Source organism: Xenopus laevis, chromosome 1L, assembly GCF_017654675.1.
Source record: "Xenopus laevis strain J_2021 chromosome 1L, Xenopus_laevis_v10.1, whole genome shotgun sequence".
NCBI classification, from domain to species: Eukaryota; Metazoa; Chordata; class Amphibia; order Anura; family Pipidae; genus Xenopus; species Xenopus laevis.
In genome coordinates, this window is record NC_054371.1 from 36,706,748 (window position 1) to 36,727,447 (window position 20,700).

Below are 20,700 nucleotides of genomic sequence, written 5' to 3' on the forward strand. Positions count from 1 at the left end.
ACACCCGTTTTACCAGTGCATGACAACACTGCATTATATTGTCATTACTTTAAAAGACTTTTATTTTTAGATGTTACTGTCCTTTTAAGAAATGTGTGCAGGAATATCTTTGTGTATTAAGCTTTCCTGCTCCTCATTGTGATAGTGTCAGCCATAGGGTGGGGCTTCTGACTTCCCAAGAATACAGAATTACACAGTAACATTTCATTCTGATTCATCGCTCATACAATAACAACAATATAGAAACATTTCTCAGGACATCCAGCAGCTCAAAAGGGATCTAAAAAATACTCAGCACTTTTGCATGTCACTTTAAATTTTCTTTTTAGCCCTTAAGTGGCTTAGCAGTTCTCTCACAAGGGCACTCTGAGCAAGTTTACTTCTTCTCTGTCGGTTGCCCCAAAATAAACTGAAACGTGTCTCCAGTGAGATGCTGCACTCTATAGCGTTTTCTCTGTCCCCTTAGAATTGTGGTGGCAGCAGAATGGATTGCAATTTATATGGTCCTGTCAGTGATATAGATCTGTCTGTTCACTCATAATAATATCTCATAAATTAAATTGCTTTTCTCTTCATAACGCTGTGTAGGATTAATGCTTGGAAAAGGTGCATAAACAGAATTAATATTATTACCATTAAATGGAATACAATGCATTGCAGATACTCACTTGATCTCATTTATAAGAATAAAAGAAAAACACTACTTATCTACATATATAGAGGGTATACGTCCCTTAAACAGTGTGATATCTTACATTTAAAATCCATATTTGTGACTTGGTATTTTGCAAAAATGATTTATCTGCCTATGTACTTTTATACATTATTTTCTTTTACCTGTGAAGGTGGCCATACACGGGCCGATAAAAGCTGCCGACAGACCGTGCCGGCAGCTTATTGGCTCATGTATGGGGCCCCCCGACGGGCTTCCCCGAGCAAGATCTGGCCGAAAGTCGGGCAGATCTCGATCGGATGTGACGAAAAATCCCGTCGGATCGCGGCCGCATCTATTCGTTGATGCGGTCCCGCGATCCGACCACCCATTCCTTTTCGTTAGGATCCGATTGTTGGGCCCTAGGGCCCACGATTGGATCAGCCCGATATTGCATATCAGGGAGAGATCCGCTCATTTGGCGACATCGCCAAATGAGCGGATCTCTCCGTGTATGGCCACCTTAATCCAAAGAAAGACACAATGGGAATCTATTGTTATTGCAGTCTCTAATGTTACAAATCAATAACATCCAATTGTTTTTCTTGCTGCCATGTAAATAGAAACTAGGATCCACTTTTTTAATGTTTTGTCACTTATCTCTGCAGACACATCCTTGTAACATAACATGCATTGTAGAAACCAATTTTTACAAAGCAGAAATGAGTGTGAGACAGTTAACATAAAATCAGTGCAATCAGGTCACAAAGGTGGGTGCCAAATTATCTCCATTCAAGGGACTGGCATATAGGTCAGCGGGCTGGATCAGTGGGGATAAATGAAGGTCTGTGCAGTTCTGGTTTGTTAGTTGGCCCAATATTTCTACCACTGAATTGGGTCAATAGTGGTAAAAAGTGTTGTTTGGTGAATAAGCTGTTAGGGCCAGCATTAGTCATTATGAGACACAGTTTGCACCATTTTGGAGAGGTCCTTACACTTTATATATAAGCAGTTTTCTCTCTCTTCCTTTCTCTCTGCTCTTTGACTACCAGAGTCTGGGGCCATTTTGGGTGCCCAATTAGTAAAATCAGCCTAATCAATCAATCAATCAATCAATCAATCAATCAATCAATCCTGTAGTTGTGGAGAAATTGTACTAGACTTTAAATGGTCAAATCATTTGGGAAGGGACTCACACATGCACCAAGGATCATCAAACAAGGGTTGAATTGCTTAAAATATTAATTACCCCATAAAAAATCTATTTTTAGGTGGAGAGGCCTTTTAATATTCTTTTATTCAATAACGATGGGATGCACAATATTTTATGGTTCAGCAGGCAGAATTCTGCCTGGCAGTGCTGGGGTCCTGAGTTTAATTACTGCTTCGGCACTATCTACATGTAGGTTGTATGTTCCTCTGGGTCTGTGTGGGTTTCCTCCCACACAACCAATACATACAAACAGGTTAATTGGCTCCTGATAAAACTGGCCATACTGTGTGTGTGAATATCAAAGGGACCTTAGATTGTAAGCTCTGCTGGTCCAGAGACTAATGTGAATAATATATAATATAAATTACAGATAACAAATGTGGGTTCCTATTCATGAAGCTGATGGAATGTTGGTTTATACAAGCGTACAGCTGGGGCTTATGTCTGTGAGAAGTCCGAGTAATATGATCCAGTGAGAGCCTGGCAGCACAGACTGACCAGCAGCACTTCCATTTCTGGCTCCATAACCTTGACTGAAAATCTTTACGTGAGGCAACAGGGTGACAGAGGGCACAAGAGACAAACTTCAAGGCAGATCGATCTGCCAAAACAAAGGTCAGAAATCTCCTTTCATGAGCAATTAGGAGTTATTTTGATTAAAGCCAGCTTTGATAAATACTATTATAATTTTCTATTTCATTTTATCAACATGGAGAAGTTTGGGCCAAGGAAGCAAATTAGACTTGTTTTGTTTTGATTTGTGAATATAAGAAAATGGTAGACAATTTGGGATTAGATCTTATTACTTACTCAAAAAATACAGGTACACTTACTTGATGTGTGCTATTGCGCCCCATGGGGGACACGTCAACCAATCCTCTCACACGCATGAGCAAGGGGTAGTCATTATGAACATTCTTGTGCCCCAACATGGTGCCTGCACTGACAGCTCCTTCCCAATGTGGGTGGCATAGCGACTGAGATGAATATTTTCTTGCTCTATTAGCCTACACTTACTGTGGGGAAAACAATTTTTCAATGCTAAGTTTTTAATGATGTCATTTGTGACTCACTGAAACTTGTGTATTATTTAAAAAAATAAACCCCCTTTTGTAAAATATGAGGATATTAGAGGTCCCCTGAGAGTCCCATGACCTTATATTTTAGGGGTTGAATAATTCCCTATATATATGCCCTATATTGGCACTGCAAATGACTGGGCTTTTTTGGCTAAGGTTAGTTGCACACAGAATTTTAAAGCATGTTGAGTGTATATATTTTTTTAAATATTTGTTTATCCCTAGCAGAAAATCCTTTTTTTGTATGAGTTAAATAAAAGTACATTATGCAGCAAAGCTTTCTTTTTGTGTCCCTTCCTAGGTAAGCCATAGTTGAAATGGAACATTCTCTATTCAGAAAACACTGACGACAAACAGGCATCCGCTGCAAGAATGGATCCTATAATATTTACTACTCCCATATCTCCTGCAGCCAAACAGGCTGTGCTGGAGTTTAGTCTTCAGCTGATTGGTTCTTTAACAGTGAACTCGCTGACTACTATGTCTATGTTACCATGGGTAGTGGTGGAAATAAAGAAAAAAAGCGCAAAGACTCCCAAAGATTTGCAAAGTGTCCTCCAGATTCGGCTGTACGTCTCCTCCACAAGCATCTTGTGTGAGCCAGATCTGGGCAAGTGCCAGCAATGGGATCCTTTAATTTGCTCCAGCATCTTTGACTGTAAGCCCCAGCTGGTCCAGAAACTGATTCACAATAGCCAAGACCCCAGTTATTTTGCATGCCTGCTAAGGAAAGAGAACCTTGAAAGCCAAGAAAGCACATGCTACCTTTTCCATTCTGACGATCCCTTCAAAGTAAGTATAGATTTTTATCTCAAAATGGAACAAATATTGAAAAACCAATTCTTATGCATGCAGAGTGATGGTATGATGCACTTGCAGCACGCTGTGCTTTCTCTTTTCTTTGCTTACAACACAATGCAGGGATTCATTCTTGAACCTGCTTGCAAGGAAAGTCCATTGTTCTACCACTAGGCTGGTTATATGTATAGGAAAGTATATATTTTTGATCAACCTGTTACTGACAGATAGATCACCACTTCACTGCTTCACTGCAGTACCAACCATATGAACACTCTTTCTCCTGTGTTATGGAATATTCCATGTACATAACAAGCCATGTAGCCATATACATCAACACCAAAGAATTGGACGGCACTCCGATCAAAAGGAATACAGGTTTATTGCATACTCCTGCAGGGATCCTACGCCCTACGCGTTTCAGGAATCAATCCCGTAATCATATGATGCCTACGATTAAGGGATTGATTCCCGAAATGCATAGGGCGCAATAAACCTGTATTCCTTTTGATCGGAGTGCCGTCCAATTCTTTGGTGTTGATGTGGATCTTAGCAGTGGGGACGCTGCGGACAGAGCACCCGATAGGGAACATATGGAACAGCTACAGGGAAGGTGAGCTTTGAGGGGTCCTTTTGTTTTTGAGTAATGTAGCCATATACTAATTATATTTAATATCCCATGGTTGTTGTTCTGCCTGTTTGATACACATGTTAATGTTTAAATAAAGCATCCCTGTTTCTTTTCCTGACCTTTTAAGTAATACACACTAGTATAATTATAGAGGAAGCAGATCCTGCGGCTGCAGAGGGCCCGGCCTGTTGGATCTTCTTCATAGTAATCCCCCCTGCCCAGCTGTTCTTCTACAATGAGTGTGAGCGAGTGAACAAGCGGCGGAGAAGGTGAGGAGCTGTTCTGCTCACCAGGACCCTCCAGCCCTACAGTTATGCCACTGGAGATCACAGTTTTAATTGAGACAATTAATCAGTTATAATGCAAAGAAAACATTTATCTATCACAACATTTTAACAGCATTGCCTGTTAGAGGTCAAACTGTATTTAATTTCTATATATTGTTCCGCCCAACCTCAGCCAAACCCAATTAGCAAATAATAATATTAAAACTTGATAAACAATTGTTTAGAAACTGTGAGTGCAATAAACCTTTCCCGGGCCCACTATTTCCATGAGTTCTCAGTAACAGGAAGCAATAATTTTTTGTTTTAAATCCATGGGTCACCAGGAGCATCAGTGTTTGTACATTGTGGGATTTATCTGTTAATTAAACATGACATGCCGCAGTTTCCTGCTATGGAAACCACCATTGTCTCAGTGTCGGTAACGGTACAGTTCAACCGCCCCTGCAGAGCGATGGGGGTCTGCAACTTCTCATAACTGTGACTCATCACTCGCAAAGAATGCAAAATAGGGTGACTGGCATAACACAGTATAATGCATGGTATTAAGAGGAATGGATACCTATAGAAAGCAATGCAATAGCAAATACTAGCTAATCCACTACACGGTTTTAAGGTGCATAACTATGATTTTGCTACGTATGTTATCATGGAACAGTAGGGTCCAGCATGGAAAGCCTTTTATAATATATATAAGTATCATGTGGTTAAATTCTGGTAAACATTTTGGTACTGGTAAGTTACACTTTTGCTCTTTCTATTTCTGGCTAATTATGATTCAGATGTTGTTCATTACTTTATGCTCATGTATAATGACGTGCAAGTTAGGTTGTGGAAGGGGGCAGTGTTCTATTCAAGGAGCCAGCCACAGGTAGGGTTGCCACCTTTTCATAAAATTTCTACCGGCCGGTGGTGGAGGCGGGAACAAAAGGGACTGGCCGTGATGTAAAAGGGACGAGATGTGACATAAAAGGGACAGGCCATGATGTAACAGTGGGTGGAGCCACATCACACGATGGCCAGAAGATGGAGAAAAGTTAAGTTTCAATTGGCTTGGGGGTTGGGTCAAGGGCTTTTGTTAAGGGTATTACAAATTTACCGGCAACTACATTGCCTTGGCAGGTGTTTTACCGACTAGGCTGGTAAAATACCGGCCAGGTGGCAACCCTAGCAACAAGTCTCTGAGCGGTGGAGATGTAGGTCGCAATAGGGTTCTGACCTTAACTCTTGTCAGACAGTAAGGGAAGGGTAAGCTTGTGTCTCCTGACACTTGATCTGAACCTCTAATGAGGAGAGTACAACTTCCCTATGGCACTATTGCTTGTTAGATGAACATTAAGGGACATGCTTTTGAGTCCCTTAGTGCTTTAGCACATTTGCACTCCAGGGATCATAAACTTCATGCAAATAGTGCCCTGCCTGGAATCAAGCTTAGGACACCAGCACTGCAAGGCAGCAATGCTAACCCTAATGTTATGTGTATGGTAGAACGCTGCATTCCCAACACTTTTTTTAAAATATTTTTTTGTTCTTTAGCTGCTTAGGCTTGAAATTCAGTTTGCTATGTGTTTGCTAGAGTTTAATAACCCCACCGGCTTGACAGAATTTAAGGTGAAGAGGAGAGGGCCTGAATAGATTGGTAAGCAATAAGCAATGAAGCCTCAAAGTCAATAGGTGTTTGGTTGTGAGCCTACAGAATTTTCATTTGAAGGCTGGAAAGAGGCAACATAGGAATGGGAATAATGTAAAAAGCATCAAAAAACAAAAAAATTAACATTGATCGATTTAGCAAAAAAATTAAATGACCCAGAGACCAGTGACAGATTACACTGGAAAGTGAGCCATATAGGCTGAAATTAATAACTAACTGACCCCTTAAATAAGGTCACCAGTGAAGTAAGTAGACATTACAGAAGTTCTGGGGCCAGAACTTCAGCAGTGTGACCTGTTTTACCTGTAGAGTTCTAAGGAGAGCAGCCACAGAGTCTGCGTTCCTTACTGTTATGCCCTGCTTAGTCACCCCAATTCATTTGTATTTGAAATATTGTCTTCTATTGTTGGTCACTCTGGAGCCCAGCTTCTGCATCTTGGCCGCTACACGTTTTTTTCATAGTTTATAATGTAGCCTGACCCCTGCAACATAATTTTAAAGAGCTGTAATTCCAATTATAGATGTATAGGTATTATGAATGTAATCATTATACAGTAGCTTGCTTTGCTGCTAATGTTAGAGGAATCTCTACTGCTACTAAACTGTTTTGGGGTTAGCATCATTACAATTATATTGTTACTGGGGGTAAAAGAGAATTAAAATAAAGCCATTTTTGGATAGTCTTGTTTTTGGTGGAAATACTGCATTCTGTTACTAGATCAATGCATAGAGAATGACAAAAGCTATAATTTGGGTTGAATTTGACAGGGGTCCTAGGACAATGCAAGAAACCTAGGTCCCCAACAGCTGCATGGCTGCAGGTTATCTTATGCTGGTGTATAGTTTGAAAATATTTATATTCCCTTTACTTTTATTTATAATCCTCCCAAGCCAAACATCCCCCCTCCCCCTGCTAAGGGTCACGGCAAATGTCCTTTCTGCCGTACACTAAAACTCTTGTCTATAACGGCATATGGACTTGCTCCTACTTTTATTACATGCCAGTTCTTGGCGTGCCACAGCAGCTTCACCCCCACAGAATGCTCATCACTTATTTTTAACTACAAGAGTAGCAGACTTTGGTCAGAGGTCATAATGCTGCATTGTTTGCATGGATCCGGTGTCCAGAAGTAAAACAAATCTCTTGGTTTATCCTGAGAACAAATTCCAGTTATGACATAAGTATTTCTAGTTTGAACTGCCAGGGCAACTCATTGGTGTAACTGCAGCACAGATCTATCAAACTGTACTTCAGCCTCAGAAGAAACATTGCTCAGATATGTCAATGGAATGTGTTTGTCTCTATTCTCTCTATTTATATGAACATATAGATCTGCCTGGTTGATTGGGGAAGTGGCAAGTTGGCAGCCACATACATTCAACACCAAAATCATTTAAAAAAAAAGACCAATTGCGCAGATATTCACTTGAAAGAATTCTAGGCAGCAGCATTCTACACCTACACCTTGGGCCAAGTATTGTGTAAATGCGCCCATTTAAACTGCTATACATGTGCTGATCCCAATGTTAGTTAAGGAAAAGGTATTTTCAAGGGATTTGAAGACTATAGTTTTGTGTATCGGGAGGATAGGTTAGCGGGTAGAGCTGATTAGCCACGAGCAACAAAGCTCCTGCCATTGCCCTAAGACTGAATAGTCTCTCTCTCTCTCTAAAAGGTGGCCATACACGGATAGATCCGCTCGTTTGGCGATGTCGCCAAACGAGCTGATCTCCCTCCGATATGCCCACCTTGAGGTGGGCAATATCGGGCTGATCCGATCGTGGGCCCTAGGGCCCAACGATCGGATCCTAGCGTTCGCCAAACGGGCGGTCGGATCGCGGGACCGCATCAACGAACAGATGCGGCCGCGATCCGACGGGATTTTTAATCCCATCCGATCGAGATCTGGCCGACTTTCGGCCAGATCTCGATCGGGGAAGCCCGTCGGGGGCCCCCATACACGGGCCAATAAGCTGCCGACACGGTCTGTCGGCAGCTTTTATCGGCCCGTGTATGGCCACCTTAAAGGTGGCCATACACGGATAGATCCGCTCGTTTGGCGATGTCGCCAAACGAGCGGATCTCCCTCCGGTATGCCCACCTTGAGGTGGGCAATATCGGGCTGATCCGATCGTGGGCCCTGGGGCCCAACGATCGGATCCTAGCGTTCGCCAAACGGGCGGTCGGATCGCGGGACCGCATCAACGAACAGATGCGGCCGCGATCCGACGGGATTTTTAATCCCATCCGATCGAGATCTGGCCGACTTTCGGCCAGATCTCGATCGGGGAAGCCCATCGGGGGCCCCCATACACGGGCCAATAAGCTGCCGACACGGTCTGTCGGCAGCTTTTATCGGCCCGTTTATGGCCACCTTAAATTACTGCATTTGCAGCCATATGACATCCTAGCAATGTATCGCCACTCTCTAGGCTATTGAATTATTTTCTCCCCTGGGCTAATCTATCAGTTGCACTAAATTCTCATTTCTCCTTTATTCATTCCCTGTAATGACATGAGTGACTCATATCCATGCCTGTAATTAAATACCAAGCTAAGCAAAATAATAGAGACTTGTTCACCAGAGTAAATCCACACCCTTAGGCATTCTCATTCTATCATATTGTAGATCTCTATTGATTCCTTATTGCCTTGTGGATGATAAAAGGGTTTAATTTAGCATTAGTATAACTTGGTTTGCAGAAGGAGATGAGTTATCAAGGTACAAATCATAGAACAGAAACCAGGCTGCTTAGCTTTCCTAGAATAATATCCAGGATTTAAAGACTGATTCAAAATATAATTACAATGTGTAATATGTATTTATTTACACCTCAGTGAAACTGCTCCCTTGCAACATGACAGTGACCAGTAGATTAAAAATTGCCATTGTTACAGTTTGTATGCTTAAACATGTTGTGTTTGAATTAGTGTATAAACATGTATAAACATGTATGCCTGAAACATGTTGTGTTTGAATTAGTACAATGTAGTTTACAGACACATATAAATTAATAATGGACTCTTTGCAAAAAAAACTCTCATTGGATCTGGGGCCAAACTCAATGAAGATCCCAGGAATAAGAAGCAATCAAGAATATATAATAATATGCAAATTGGAGAAATCAGTGCGAATGTGGAGGCAAAGTGTACCTGTGCCAACAAGAATAGAAATGAAGATGATTTCCCAAGTGTATTTACTTACAGCTCAAACCATCGACTAAGGCCTGCTTGACTGGCCCCCAGCTCTCCCAAATAGCTGCACTGCAATAATGAGGTGTGTGTATGTGTACTGAGCATGCTACCTAACCTGTGCAGGTCTGGACTGGAAGTCAAAATAGGCCATGGCATTCCAGTTACACATAAGCCCAATCAGACCACACTAGCCGACTAAATAGTGACTGTCTATGGGACCTTACAGCAGCCCCTCTGCCAGAACCCACAGATTGCCAGTCCGGGCCTGTACCTGTGGGAAGAATATGGCACTTGGAAGAAGTCATAAACAGCCAAGAGGTAGCATTTACTAGTCAGTTGTTGGATATCTACCACTGAATTCATACTTCTTCCTACATCTAAATTATGAAATGCAGGACAAAATAGACATGTCCCCAGTCTGCCTTGGCATTGTCTAGTGTGGCTCAATTTGCCCCAGATCTGCTACCAAACCCATCCTGTCTGCAACTGTGGACTGTCCAGCAAAAACAGAACATTAAGGAGAAATAAATGATTTACTATGGGCTACTAGCCCTTGAGTAAACTTTGCACTCTGTGTTACATAACCCCGATGCCTGTAGAAAATTGATTCTGTGATTATTGTTATGGGCAGGACTCTGCGAAGTCAAAAGTTAATTTTGGGGTGCAGTGCAAAGTAACTTTGTACAGTTGCCTTTACTGATACCTTTTGTAAGTCTTTGACCTTGTCAGCAAAGACTTTCTGATCATACGCAAATGGCATAATTCAGTGGTTAGAGCCATCCTGGGAAACTTCATAATAACTAAAATATTGGCAAGATACTAACATCAATAAAACGGTTATCATGCACAAAATCCTGTGTCTGTTTGAAGTGGATTTGTAACAGTTGTAGTGATAGAGTGCCACCTAGTGATAACACACTGTCAATAAGTAAAATAGCCGTTACACTAAACTGTACACAAGATCTGAGTTGTTTACTGTAATGCATGGTAAATAATATCTTGCTGTTTGCATAAGGACACTCCCAGTCAAATACTGGAATGAGGATCAAGTGTAATACTTTTTTTTTTGTTTCAATTTGTCCCTCCAATGTAGTCAGATTGAGCCCATGATTCTGGAAACAGTTTTTTGTAAGTGCGTCAAGGCTATGCCAGCAGTGGTGCATACTGTTGTCAGACAGTTTCTCTAGGCTGACATTCTCCACAGTCAACTTTCTTGGCCAGCAGTCTCTTCCCTGAGTATAAACATTTCTCCCTGTTAAACCCATGTAAGAAAGTGTGCAGTGTGCAGGCTTTCTGTTCTCTTCTCCAGTATGGCAAGCGGTTCTATATATTAGGATGTATGTATTATTCTTCAGCTGAGTACCAAACTCCTCCTAAGCCTTTCACTTCTCCAGTATTCCCCAGGGTTGGGGGGAGGTCTGAACAGCACTGCAGGATCCTTGTATTTTCTCTATGGTCCTCTGCTCCTCCCAGCGCCATTGCAGGTGTGCTTTGAGTTGCGCCTCGCACAGTTTTGAAAGATCTACAAAATTAGTATTAATTACTTTTGTGCATTTCTGTGAATGGTCTGCTTAGATTTGCCACCTACTGGCCTGGCCGGCAAAAATGATGCTTCATCCCAATGTGATCAATAGGAAATAAAGTAAAATATATGGGAAGCCCAGTACCTTCTTCCAGAAAAGATGGCAATCCTAGTGGCATGCTACTGCTAGCATTTGTAGTGTGGGGATAACATCACTTCCGGCAGGCCAAAGACATTTTCTTGTTATTGATACAATCCACTAATGTAACCTTGAAACTACTGCCACATACAGGCTGTCGGTAATTCTGAGGTTTCATAGCGCCAATGTCTGCACTTGCACACTGTGTATCAGAAAAAGCTAGACGGCTCACTGCCATTCCCGCCAAGTATTCACATATGCACGGAGTGTGTATGGGCACAACTACCTTTTATGTGTTTTCTTTTATGTGACTTTATTAAATGCCTCCCTGACAGCATGTAGCGGTCAAAACACCATGTACCATGAGCCTCATTCCTTGAATAAGAGGTTCCATTTATAAGGGGCCAATTTACTAAACTGTGATTTTTTCTGGTTGAGGTTTTTAGGTGGAAAACTCAATTTTTTTAGAGATTTATCATACCCCAAAACTTTGAAAATCATCTCAAACCATGAAGATGTCAATGGCAGATGTCCCTGAAGTTGTTTCTAGACACCGTTATCTGCACTGGATTATCTGAAAAAGTCAAGTTTTCACAGCAACAATTCACTAAATTCGAGTTCTCAGAGCATCGATACAATACGAATTAACGCTTAATTCTGTAGGAACGTTTTGTCGCTCCAATTTTTTAAACCTGCAGCTTCTGGCTACAATACAATATACAAAAAGGGGGGTTGTGGGAGCACTCAAAAGGCTCAGTGTAATTAAGTATCATAGAAATGCTACTGATTTGGCCAATTAATCAATGCACATTCTCTGGTCCCTGGTGCTCCCACAACCCCCCTATTTGTATATTGTATCAATGTCGGACTGGGACACCAGGGGCCCACCAAGAACCCTTAGACCAGAGGCCCACCCAAAAACCTTTAGACCAGGGGCCCACTCTAAGTATTATTTTCTTCCTCTCCTCACTCAACCTCTGTTCTCCTATTCTCTTTTCTTTACATATTATAACCTATTATTCCATCTATTTAGCCTCTTTATTCTCATAGAAATAGGCAATGGCCATGAAATAGGCCAAATTTTAAGAAGCAGGAGGGCCCACTGACACCTGGGCCTACCGGGAGTTTTCCTGGTATCCCGGTGGGCCAGTCCGACACTGTATTGTATTGTAGCCAGAAGCTGCAGGCTAAGCTTCATGTGGTTTGTAGTACCCCATACTCGCCCCTTTAAACTAATGGTGGTCCTATGCTTTTAAAAAATGGGCGTTGGTTTGGGCAATCTCTCTCTTTTAAAAGCCGCATAGTGGCAGGGGATGATCTAGCCCTCAGACTGAAATCAAGGTTCAAGAGACACTGATTACAGTAATGCTACTATGCAGAGAAGTAAAATACTTTTTATACTACGACCAGAGGTAAACAAGTTAGTGACCAACGTATGGGATTTGCCTTGACGTGGTATGGTGGTGGCTTATCAACTTTATGATCATAACTTTGTAACTAAAAACCCCTGTTTTTGTAATCACATGCACTTGCATAGATGCCGAATTACTTATGAGACAGGGGACCAGGGGACCATATCAGTAGCACTTCCGTTGTATTTAAAAATATTTAAACTTAGCCTTTTGGGTGCTTCCACGACCCCCCTTTTTGTATATTAGTTGCAGTGCAGCCCAGCAAAGTGATATTGTATCGCAACAACTACTATGTATTAAACAATGGATAGTGTTTTCCTATTCAACAGAGTGAAAGAACATGTTCAATTACAATGGCCAACAGTCCCCATTTCCACTGCTTTTATGTTTAACGTCAATCGTGCATATTGCTATGAGGTATTTTTCGCCATGCTAAGGCAGGGGCTTCTGGGAAGCTGAGAACTGCCCTTGGATACCTGAGCTGTTCTGTTGGTTACTGTTATCTGGACGTTTGCTAATATTCAATTTCCCTCTTCAGTTCTGCTTCGTTTGCTCATTACAAGTGACTTCATTCAGAATTCCCTGAATACTGGGAATTATTAGCACAAGTTTCTATGACGGTTAGTGCTCAGTGGAGAATAGGCCTAGTGTAACAAGCCTTTCCTGTAATTCAGACTCTTAGTGCACAAACTGTAACCTTGTGTAGTAAATATGTTTACTCCATAGGTTTGTTTTCTTTCTGCTGGACATTGGACTTATAGAGGCCTCTGTGTAAGGGCAACTGCCAAAGGATTTTTTTTTCTATATCCCTAACCTGTCAGGTCCTTTTAAATTACACTGAATTCTGGACTAAAATGTAAGCAAACTGTACTAGCAGCTGTGTATTACAAGTAACAATGCAGTGGCTACGTTTAACTTTGTGTTCTTCACTTGTACTTTTAAATTTGTTAATTTTATTGATAATAATAGACTTTCCCTTTTTGGGAAGCAAGACAACTCAGGCATAGTGAGGCAATCAGGAAGTGAAATCACTTCCTGGCGGTAATGAGATCACTTCCTGGCTGCAGCAAGAAAGTAGAAATGTCAACTCACAGAACTCAGATAAGGGCTGTGTTTAGAAGAGGTGTGGGATGTTGTTACCTTGATATGCTACAATAAACGGCACTCCTCATATTCATCCGGAGTGCCGTCTGTATTGCTTATTTGGATCCATATTACAGCCGGAACGCTGGTGGCTGAGCACACGGAGCTCATGGAGCTGATGGAAGGGACATGCCGTGGTGGGGCGAGTCTTGAGTGGTCATATTTCCATTGATTCTCCTGAACAGAGGAATTGATGTTTCTGAGAACATGGCAGCTCAGATGTACAAATGGCAGGAGAGAAATATTGAGAAAGTGCCATTAATTCTTTCACCACTCACAGAAGATGCAACTGGCACCAGATATTGCTGGGCAATGTTTTTTCCCCATAGAGCATTGAAATGTAGGCTCTATGGCTCTGTATTAGTAAGAAGGTTAGTACCCTCAGGAAAACCCCTTAGTAACGTTGGGTGAAAAGGACCCCATGAAAAAAGTATAAATATTTTTTAGCGGATCCAGTAATACAACCAGTTTAGAACGGTGAGATAGACAGGGCAGCTATAAAGAGCATTTTGGTATTTACTCAAGTAGTTATGGACTAAGGGAAGTCTTTTTGTAATCCTTTGGAACACCCTTCAGGCAGCCTGAGACACTGGGAGACCCTGGATCAAGAACCACTGGTGCCCGTCATCAGCAACGTAACTAGAGGGGGGTGGGCCCTGGCGCGGGACGTGGAGCCGGGCCCCCGCCCCCCTCCGTATGCCCGGAATCCGCCCCGAATCACCCAAAGTCAGTGACGCACGAGCTGCCGGGGGGCCCTGAGGGGGTGCAGGCCCTGGCCCAATTGCACCCCCTGCTCCCCCAGTAGTTACGCCACTCCCCGTCATTCTTTCAAACAGATGTGTGCATTGGTGGTTACCGCTCCTACCTCCACCATTGTGAGGGCTTATCTGAGATAGAAAGGGTGGTAAATGTAATTATGTTCTGCCTTAGATCATCAATCTATGTCATATTAATGTAATTTATTAATACTTGTAATTTATTATCTTTACTGTTATATGGTGCCACTAACTGCAGCTTTGCTGGATACTCCATTATACCGACAAGCCCAAGCTTTTAAATCAGATCCTGCAATGATGAAGACTCGTCTCATTATTGAATTCCTATAGAGGATTTCCTCCCCTATAATAATGACATGATAAATGGAGTTTATTAAAGGCTTCCTGCACAGGCATCCTTCCCTTTATGAGCTGCTGCCTTATCTGTAAATCAAAATGCAACCTGTATTCTCATTCTTGTCCTATAAACCTCCAACAAACCTTAAAGAAATGTAAAAATGATCAATGCCAAGTGGAAGTCTATTTATTGAATATTTAGAAATTCTGCATGCCTGGGCATTCTGCATACTAGAAGTACTTTACCACATGCTTAGATATCAGGTGCAGCTTGGTCCATCTGAGATAGAATTTGATCCAAATGTACCGTAAGAGGTAGAATGAACTAAAAAATTCTTGAAACCCCTGCCTTGGACCAAGGGACTCAAATCTGTCATTAAATTAAGAATTAGGAATAACCTGATCATAATGGCTACATGAAAATGAAAAATATCAGTGCAGGTATGGGACCTGTCATCCAGAATGTTCGCGACCTGGGGCTTTGTGGATAAGGGGTCTTTCTGTAATTTGGATCTCTATACCTTAAGTCTACTAAAAATAATTTAGGCATTAATTAAACCAAATAGGATGTTTTTTCTGATATCTTAGTTTGGGAAAAAGGAAACCATGTTTAATTATTTAATTATCTGATTAAAATGAAGTCTATGAGAGACAGCCTTCCTGTAATTCAGAGCTTTCTGGATAAAGGGTTTCCAGATAGTGGATTCCATACCTGTAATCACAATATCCCTTTTCAATTTGTCAATCAATTAAGGCCCATTGCTAGAGCGGTTATTATTAATCACCGATTGTGCATCAAATTACATATATTTGTTGTTTGTCTGACCATAAAACTTAATTTAATTTTGCCTTGGAATCCCATTTTTAACTGAGGATGAATGGTATGCTCAACTCTGTGACAGGCAGTGCACTGTTACATTCCACTTGCTTGTAAAACTTCCTTTGAAATTCTGAGTAATTTAAAGGAGTATTTTAAAGAGCAGAAATCATTTTTGGATAATCTAAGCAATGTCATAATTCTCCTAGTGATCCAGAAAGAAGTGTATTAGTGTGGCGGCTCCCACTCCTTTTTGCTTTTCAAGCATGGTCAGAGGTTTTACATTTTGTTCCCCTTTCTTTAGATATTTTTTTTTTCTGTAATAATTTGGACTTGTTCATCCAAGACTGATAATCTTTTGTATGAAGGATTCAGTGGGGTTTGTTTATCTAGGGCTTGGTACTGCCACTAAGGTGCTATATTGTAGGCTTATTCCAAGAAACTCAGATGTCTGCCAATACTGTAAGGCTAGCTGTACCAGATGTTCTACTGATACAGACAATATCAAATTAATAGCAGTTTTGGATTCCTGGCACAGAATTCCCCCCTATATTACTAAAAAGAATGAGTATTTTTGGTTCTTACTGTACTCAAGTGGTTACTTTTGTAAGCGGAGAACAGTTCTCTAAAGCACTGAGCACAGCTTTCAGATCTCAGGAAACACAATAACTATCTGAACCAATGGCGCATGGGGCGTATTCCGTCAGCTTTTTTGAGCCAGTGGAAAAATGCAGTATAAAGGGGTTTTGCATTTGTACATTCCTGCCATTTGTGGTGCTTCTGCTAAAGAAAGCACAACTCCCTGTCTCCGTGCAAGTGTTAAGAAAGCCAAAATCTTCTGTAAACAAAATAATATGGAATTTATTTTTTTAAGATAATAATAGCATACCCAGAATTTTTTCCCCTGATGGAGAAAACACCAATACTGTTTAAGGGGGTTATTTATCAAAGGTCGAATTTCAGAGCTGTGTGAGCTTTTTTAGACCTCAAATGAACTCACAACTAGAATGGTTTGTAAATTAAGAAAAAACTTGAATGGAAAAAACTCGAATCAGTGTACTCAAATTGATCGAGTTTGCGGCGAAAAAAAAACTTGCTTGAATTGATTGAGTTTTCAAGCTCAACCCTCTGAAAAAAACATGAACATCATGAAGGCTGCAAACATCTTCAAATGGGATCTCTGCCATTGACTTCTACATGACCTCGACAGGTTGGAGATGGTGTATTTTTGGATTTAAGATTTAAGATTTCCAGTTTTGGGTTATAATAAATCTTGGGGAAAAAAAACCTCAGATTTTTCTAGAGTTTTTTTTAACCAGTAAATTCGAATTTTGACTGAAAATACCTTCGGATTTTTCTTGGAATAAACAACTCGACCTTTGATAAATAATCTCCTATGTGGCTTCAATGGCATTCACTTGCCACTGAACATACAAGGGTGGATTTAGGTAGAGGTGATCAGTGCCAGAATTACATTTTTCAATCTGGTTCTCCATTGTTGCTTATAAAATATATTTTATAATATATATTTATACCTGTCTATGCTGATGGAGGATTTTACATACAGTGGGATTTACATATAATACCTTATTGGATATATTACGTAGTATGGGACCTGTTATGCAAAATGCTCAGGACCTGCGGCTATCCGGATAACGGATCTCTCTGTAATTTGGATCTTCAAACATTAAGATTCACTAAGATTCGTAGTTGCGCCAGCGTCCGATTCGCCGCACTTCGCCAGGCGTATTTCCACCAGCTCTACCCAAATTCACTAAAATCCGAAGTTGCGCTCAGGGGAAGCGTAAGTTTGCGAAGTTGCACTAGCGTTAATTCGCCAAGCAAAGCGAAGTTACGCTAGCGATGCTTAATTTGCATACGGCGCCAAATTGAAGTTACAATGGAGGTATATGTAGCATCACTACACAAGCCTGGGAAACCTTCAAAACAGCCAATAAAATTTTTATTATGCCCTACACATGTGCCCACTGTATAGTTAAGGTGCCATGAGTTAGCAAATGTAGGGGGGGAAGGAGGGTAGCCCCAAAATTTTTTTCGATCTTATTCAGCCTATCACCCATAAAAAAAGATGTTTTTTGGGACTTACAAAAATGTTTAACTTTTTTTGAAGCAATTCCTATCTACTCTATTGCACTTCGCCTGTTCTTTGGTGGCGAAGGAAGTCTGGCGTAAAATGTAGCGTTCAGAAAAATGCGCGTCAGTGAATTTGCCTAGTTACGTCCGTTGCGCAAATTCGCCAGGCGTAAGGGTGCGAAGTAACACTAGCGAATTTACACCAGTGTCCGTTAGTAAATCAGCGAATTAACGAAAATGCGCTACGCTAGCGAATTAACGCTAGCGTTAGGCTAGGTTAGTGAATTTGCCCCTAAGTGTAAACATTAAATATACCCAATAGGCTGGTTTTGCTTCCTTTAAGGATTAATTATATCTTAGTTTGGCGCATGTAGAAGCTGTTTTATTATTACAGTGAAAAATGGAAATAAATTGAAACAAATTGGATTATTTAGATAAAATTGAGTCTATGGGAGACAAACTTTCTGTAATTTGGAGCTTTCTGGATAAAAGTTTTCTGGATAACGGATCCCATACCTGTATAACAGTAGGCTGATTTTTACGGCTGTCTCTGTAAGTATGCAAGCCTGTGTTTCTATTGATTCAAAATAATGGAAGCCGTAAAAAGATTCCGAAATGTAGTTTTATTGACCATTGAACACAGTGTAATTAAGGCCTCTTGAAAGCATGCCAAAAAAAGGTGTTGTCTCTTACGTGGAATGTACTACTGTCTATTGTTGAACATCCACATAATAAATATCGATGAACAGGCCCGGATTTGTGAAAAGGCCACCTAGGCCCGGGCCTGGGGTGGCAGGATTTTAGGGGGGCGGCTTGCTGCCCAACCACACCCACATTGGTTCAAAAACACTGGGGATGTGCTGGAGATACAATCGTTTTTTAAATTTCCCCATTGATGATGAAAATTTGCACGAATAAGGGGGAGGGGACAGGGGTTGACAAACTCAGTGGGCCTAGGGGCACCCTCTATGTAAATCCGGCCCTGTCGATGAAGACATTTTCACTGCTTTCCCCTGTAGCCCTGTTGGTTTAATCCCTCAGTAACATGAAACAAAAGTACGCTAACCACACTTTGCCTTTATTTGGGCCTCTGAGATCACCAAGCTGCTATAAACCAGAGAGTTGTCCCTATTGTCGCTAGCGCATTTTCGGCGCATAGTGAATTTGCCCCATTCTCTCTGGGTCAGAGAGAGACCCTATACATTGATGTCAAAAGATCTTAGCTAGGTTACGTAGGCAAGAGGGACAATAAATGTGTCCGTAGGGATATCCTACCCACACCTGTGCAGGGGAAGTGGTAAACACTGAATCCAAAGGGATCCGTGAGAAGCCCCCTATACGGTATATAACACCTCTAAACCCCTAATCCAACATCAATCAACTCAATCTAGTTTGGTGAAAAAAAATTACACGTGTAAACCCCCTCCCCCCCATATTTTATCAGTACAAATACGTATTTTCCCTAAACCTCACCCTGCCTTTCAGGCTCTGCCTTTCTCTCCCAGTAAGTAAGAGAGAGAAGTATTTTTCACCCAAAGTGGCATTCAGTCTGGGACCCCCCATCCATTGTTTAGGTTTTAGTTAATTTTGCTGACTTGTTTTGTACAAATAATATTCTTAGGGGTAATAAACAACCCTTTGGACAGATATTACAGTATCAAGTGTGAAGAACAGAGTTTTGGTGGCTAACTATTTGGAACCCAAGTTGACCCTTTAAGTGGAAATGCAGCTCCGCCACCCCATGTTTGTTTCGCATAACCCAGTGAGTATGGGGTTAATTGAAGAAGAGTCACCTGGAGGGCCAGGTCATCGCATTAGTATTGCTTGGGGATGGGGTGGATGACAATGCTAATGGCTGAGGATTGCCCTTTTCTATTGTAAACTCACAATGCTACGCTTAACATGATTATATGATTTTACTATCTTATTAGTTTTGGTTTTACTGTTTCTGAAAACATAAACTCTATAACAATCGACCAACTGCCCCAAATAATTGCAATGCTCTTAAAGGAACAGTTCGGTGTAAAAATAAAGGTAAATAGATAGGCTGTGCAAAGTAAAAAAATGTTTCTAATATAGTTCATTAGCTAACAATGTAATGTATAAAGACTGGAGTGACTGGATGTCTAACATAATTGCCAGAACACTACTTCCTGCTTTTCAGCTCTCTAACTATGAGTTAGTCAGCGACTTTAAGGGGGCAGCATTAGACATAACTGTGTTGTTTGCAATTGATTCTCAGCATTCAGCTGAGATTCAAAAGCAACAGTTATGACCCATGTGCCCCCCTCAAGTCACTGATTGGTTACTGACTGGTAACCAATCAGTGGAAACCAAGAGAGCTGCAAAGCAGGAAGTAGTGTTCTGGCTATTATGTTAGACATCCAGTCACTCCAGTCTTTATACATGGCTAACTAACTATATTTACCCAGTTTTTATTTTTACACTGAGCAATTCCTTTACGGTCAAAGTGTCAGTTGTCAGTATCTGCTCCCACTCTATTCCCTTCAGTTACTGAGAAAGGCTCATAAACTGCAGGTGTGTGCCTCATATGGAGAAAAGATACTGCAATAACAACAACTCTAGAAATTATTTTCTGATGTTGCCAAGGCCACTTCTTAATCCCACCCATAAAGGAAGCAGGAAAATGTTATTGCAAGCATATGCACTTCAATTTTAATACACAGCTAGAGGCCCACCATCTGAGGCTCCTTTAATAAAAGCAAAAGGACAATTTTTTTAATAGAAGTGCATATAGTTCCTTTAATGGTAGCACAGTTCACCATATAGTCAATACTACAAGCTGGAAACCCTGACAGTGCTGGGGCCCCTTTTCTTATCCACCATAAGCACCAAGTATCTGCAGGTCAGGCAACTTAATACATTCTTAGTCCCAGGGAATGCGCACACAAGGCGCAGTATGGATAGATCAAAGCAGTAATGTTTTCTTTTAATGT

General features: G+C 41.1%; 1 protein-coding gene across 3 annotated transcripts in view; it reads left to right on the forward strand.

Moving 5' to 3' along the window:
* Window positions 1–2,256: 2,256 nt before the first annotated feature.
* LOC108698064 (TBC1 domain family member 1) overlaps window positions 2,257–20,700 on the forward strand; it is a 128,160-nt gene continuing 109,716 nt past the window's right edge. Inside the window, exons 1-2 of one of the 3 annotated variants that reach the window (XM_041588366.1) lie at window positions 2,257–2,480; window positions 3,246–3,736. In XM_041588366.1, coding sequence (XP_041444300.1) covers window positions 3,317–3,736 — 420 coding nt within the window. In that variant the 5' untranslated portion in view covers window positions 2,257–2,480; window positions 3,246–3,316. The remainder of the gene's footprint in view (window positions 2,481–3,245; window positions 3,737–20,700) is intronic. The other 2 variants (XM_018229045.2, XM_018229052.2) reach the window with 2 other exon arrangements.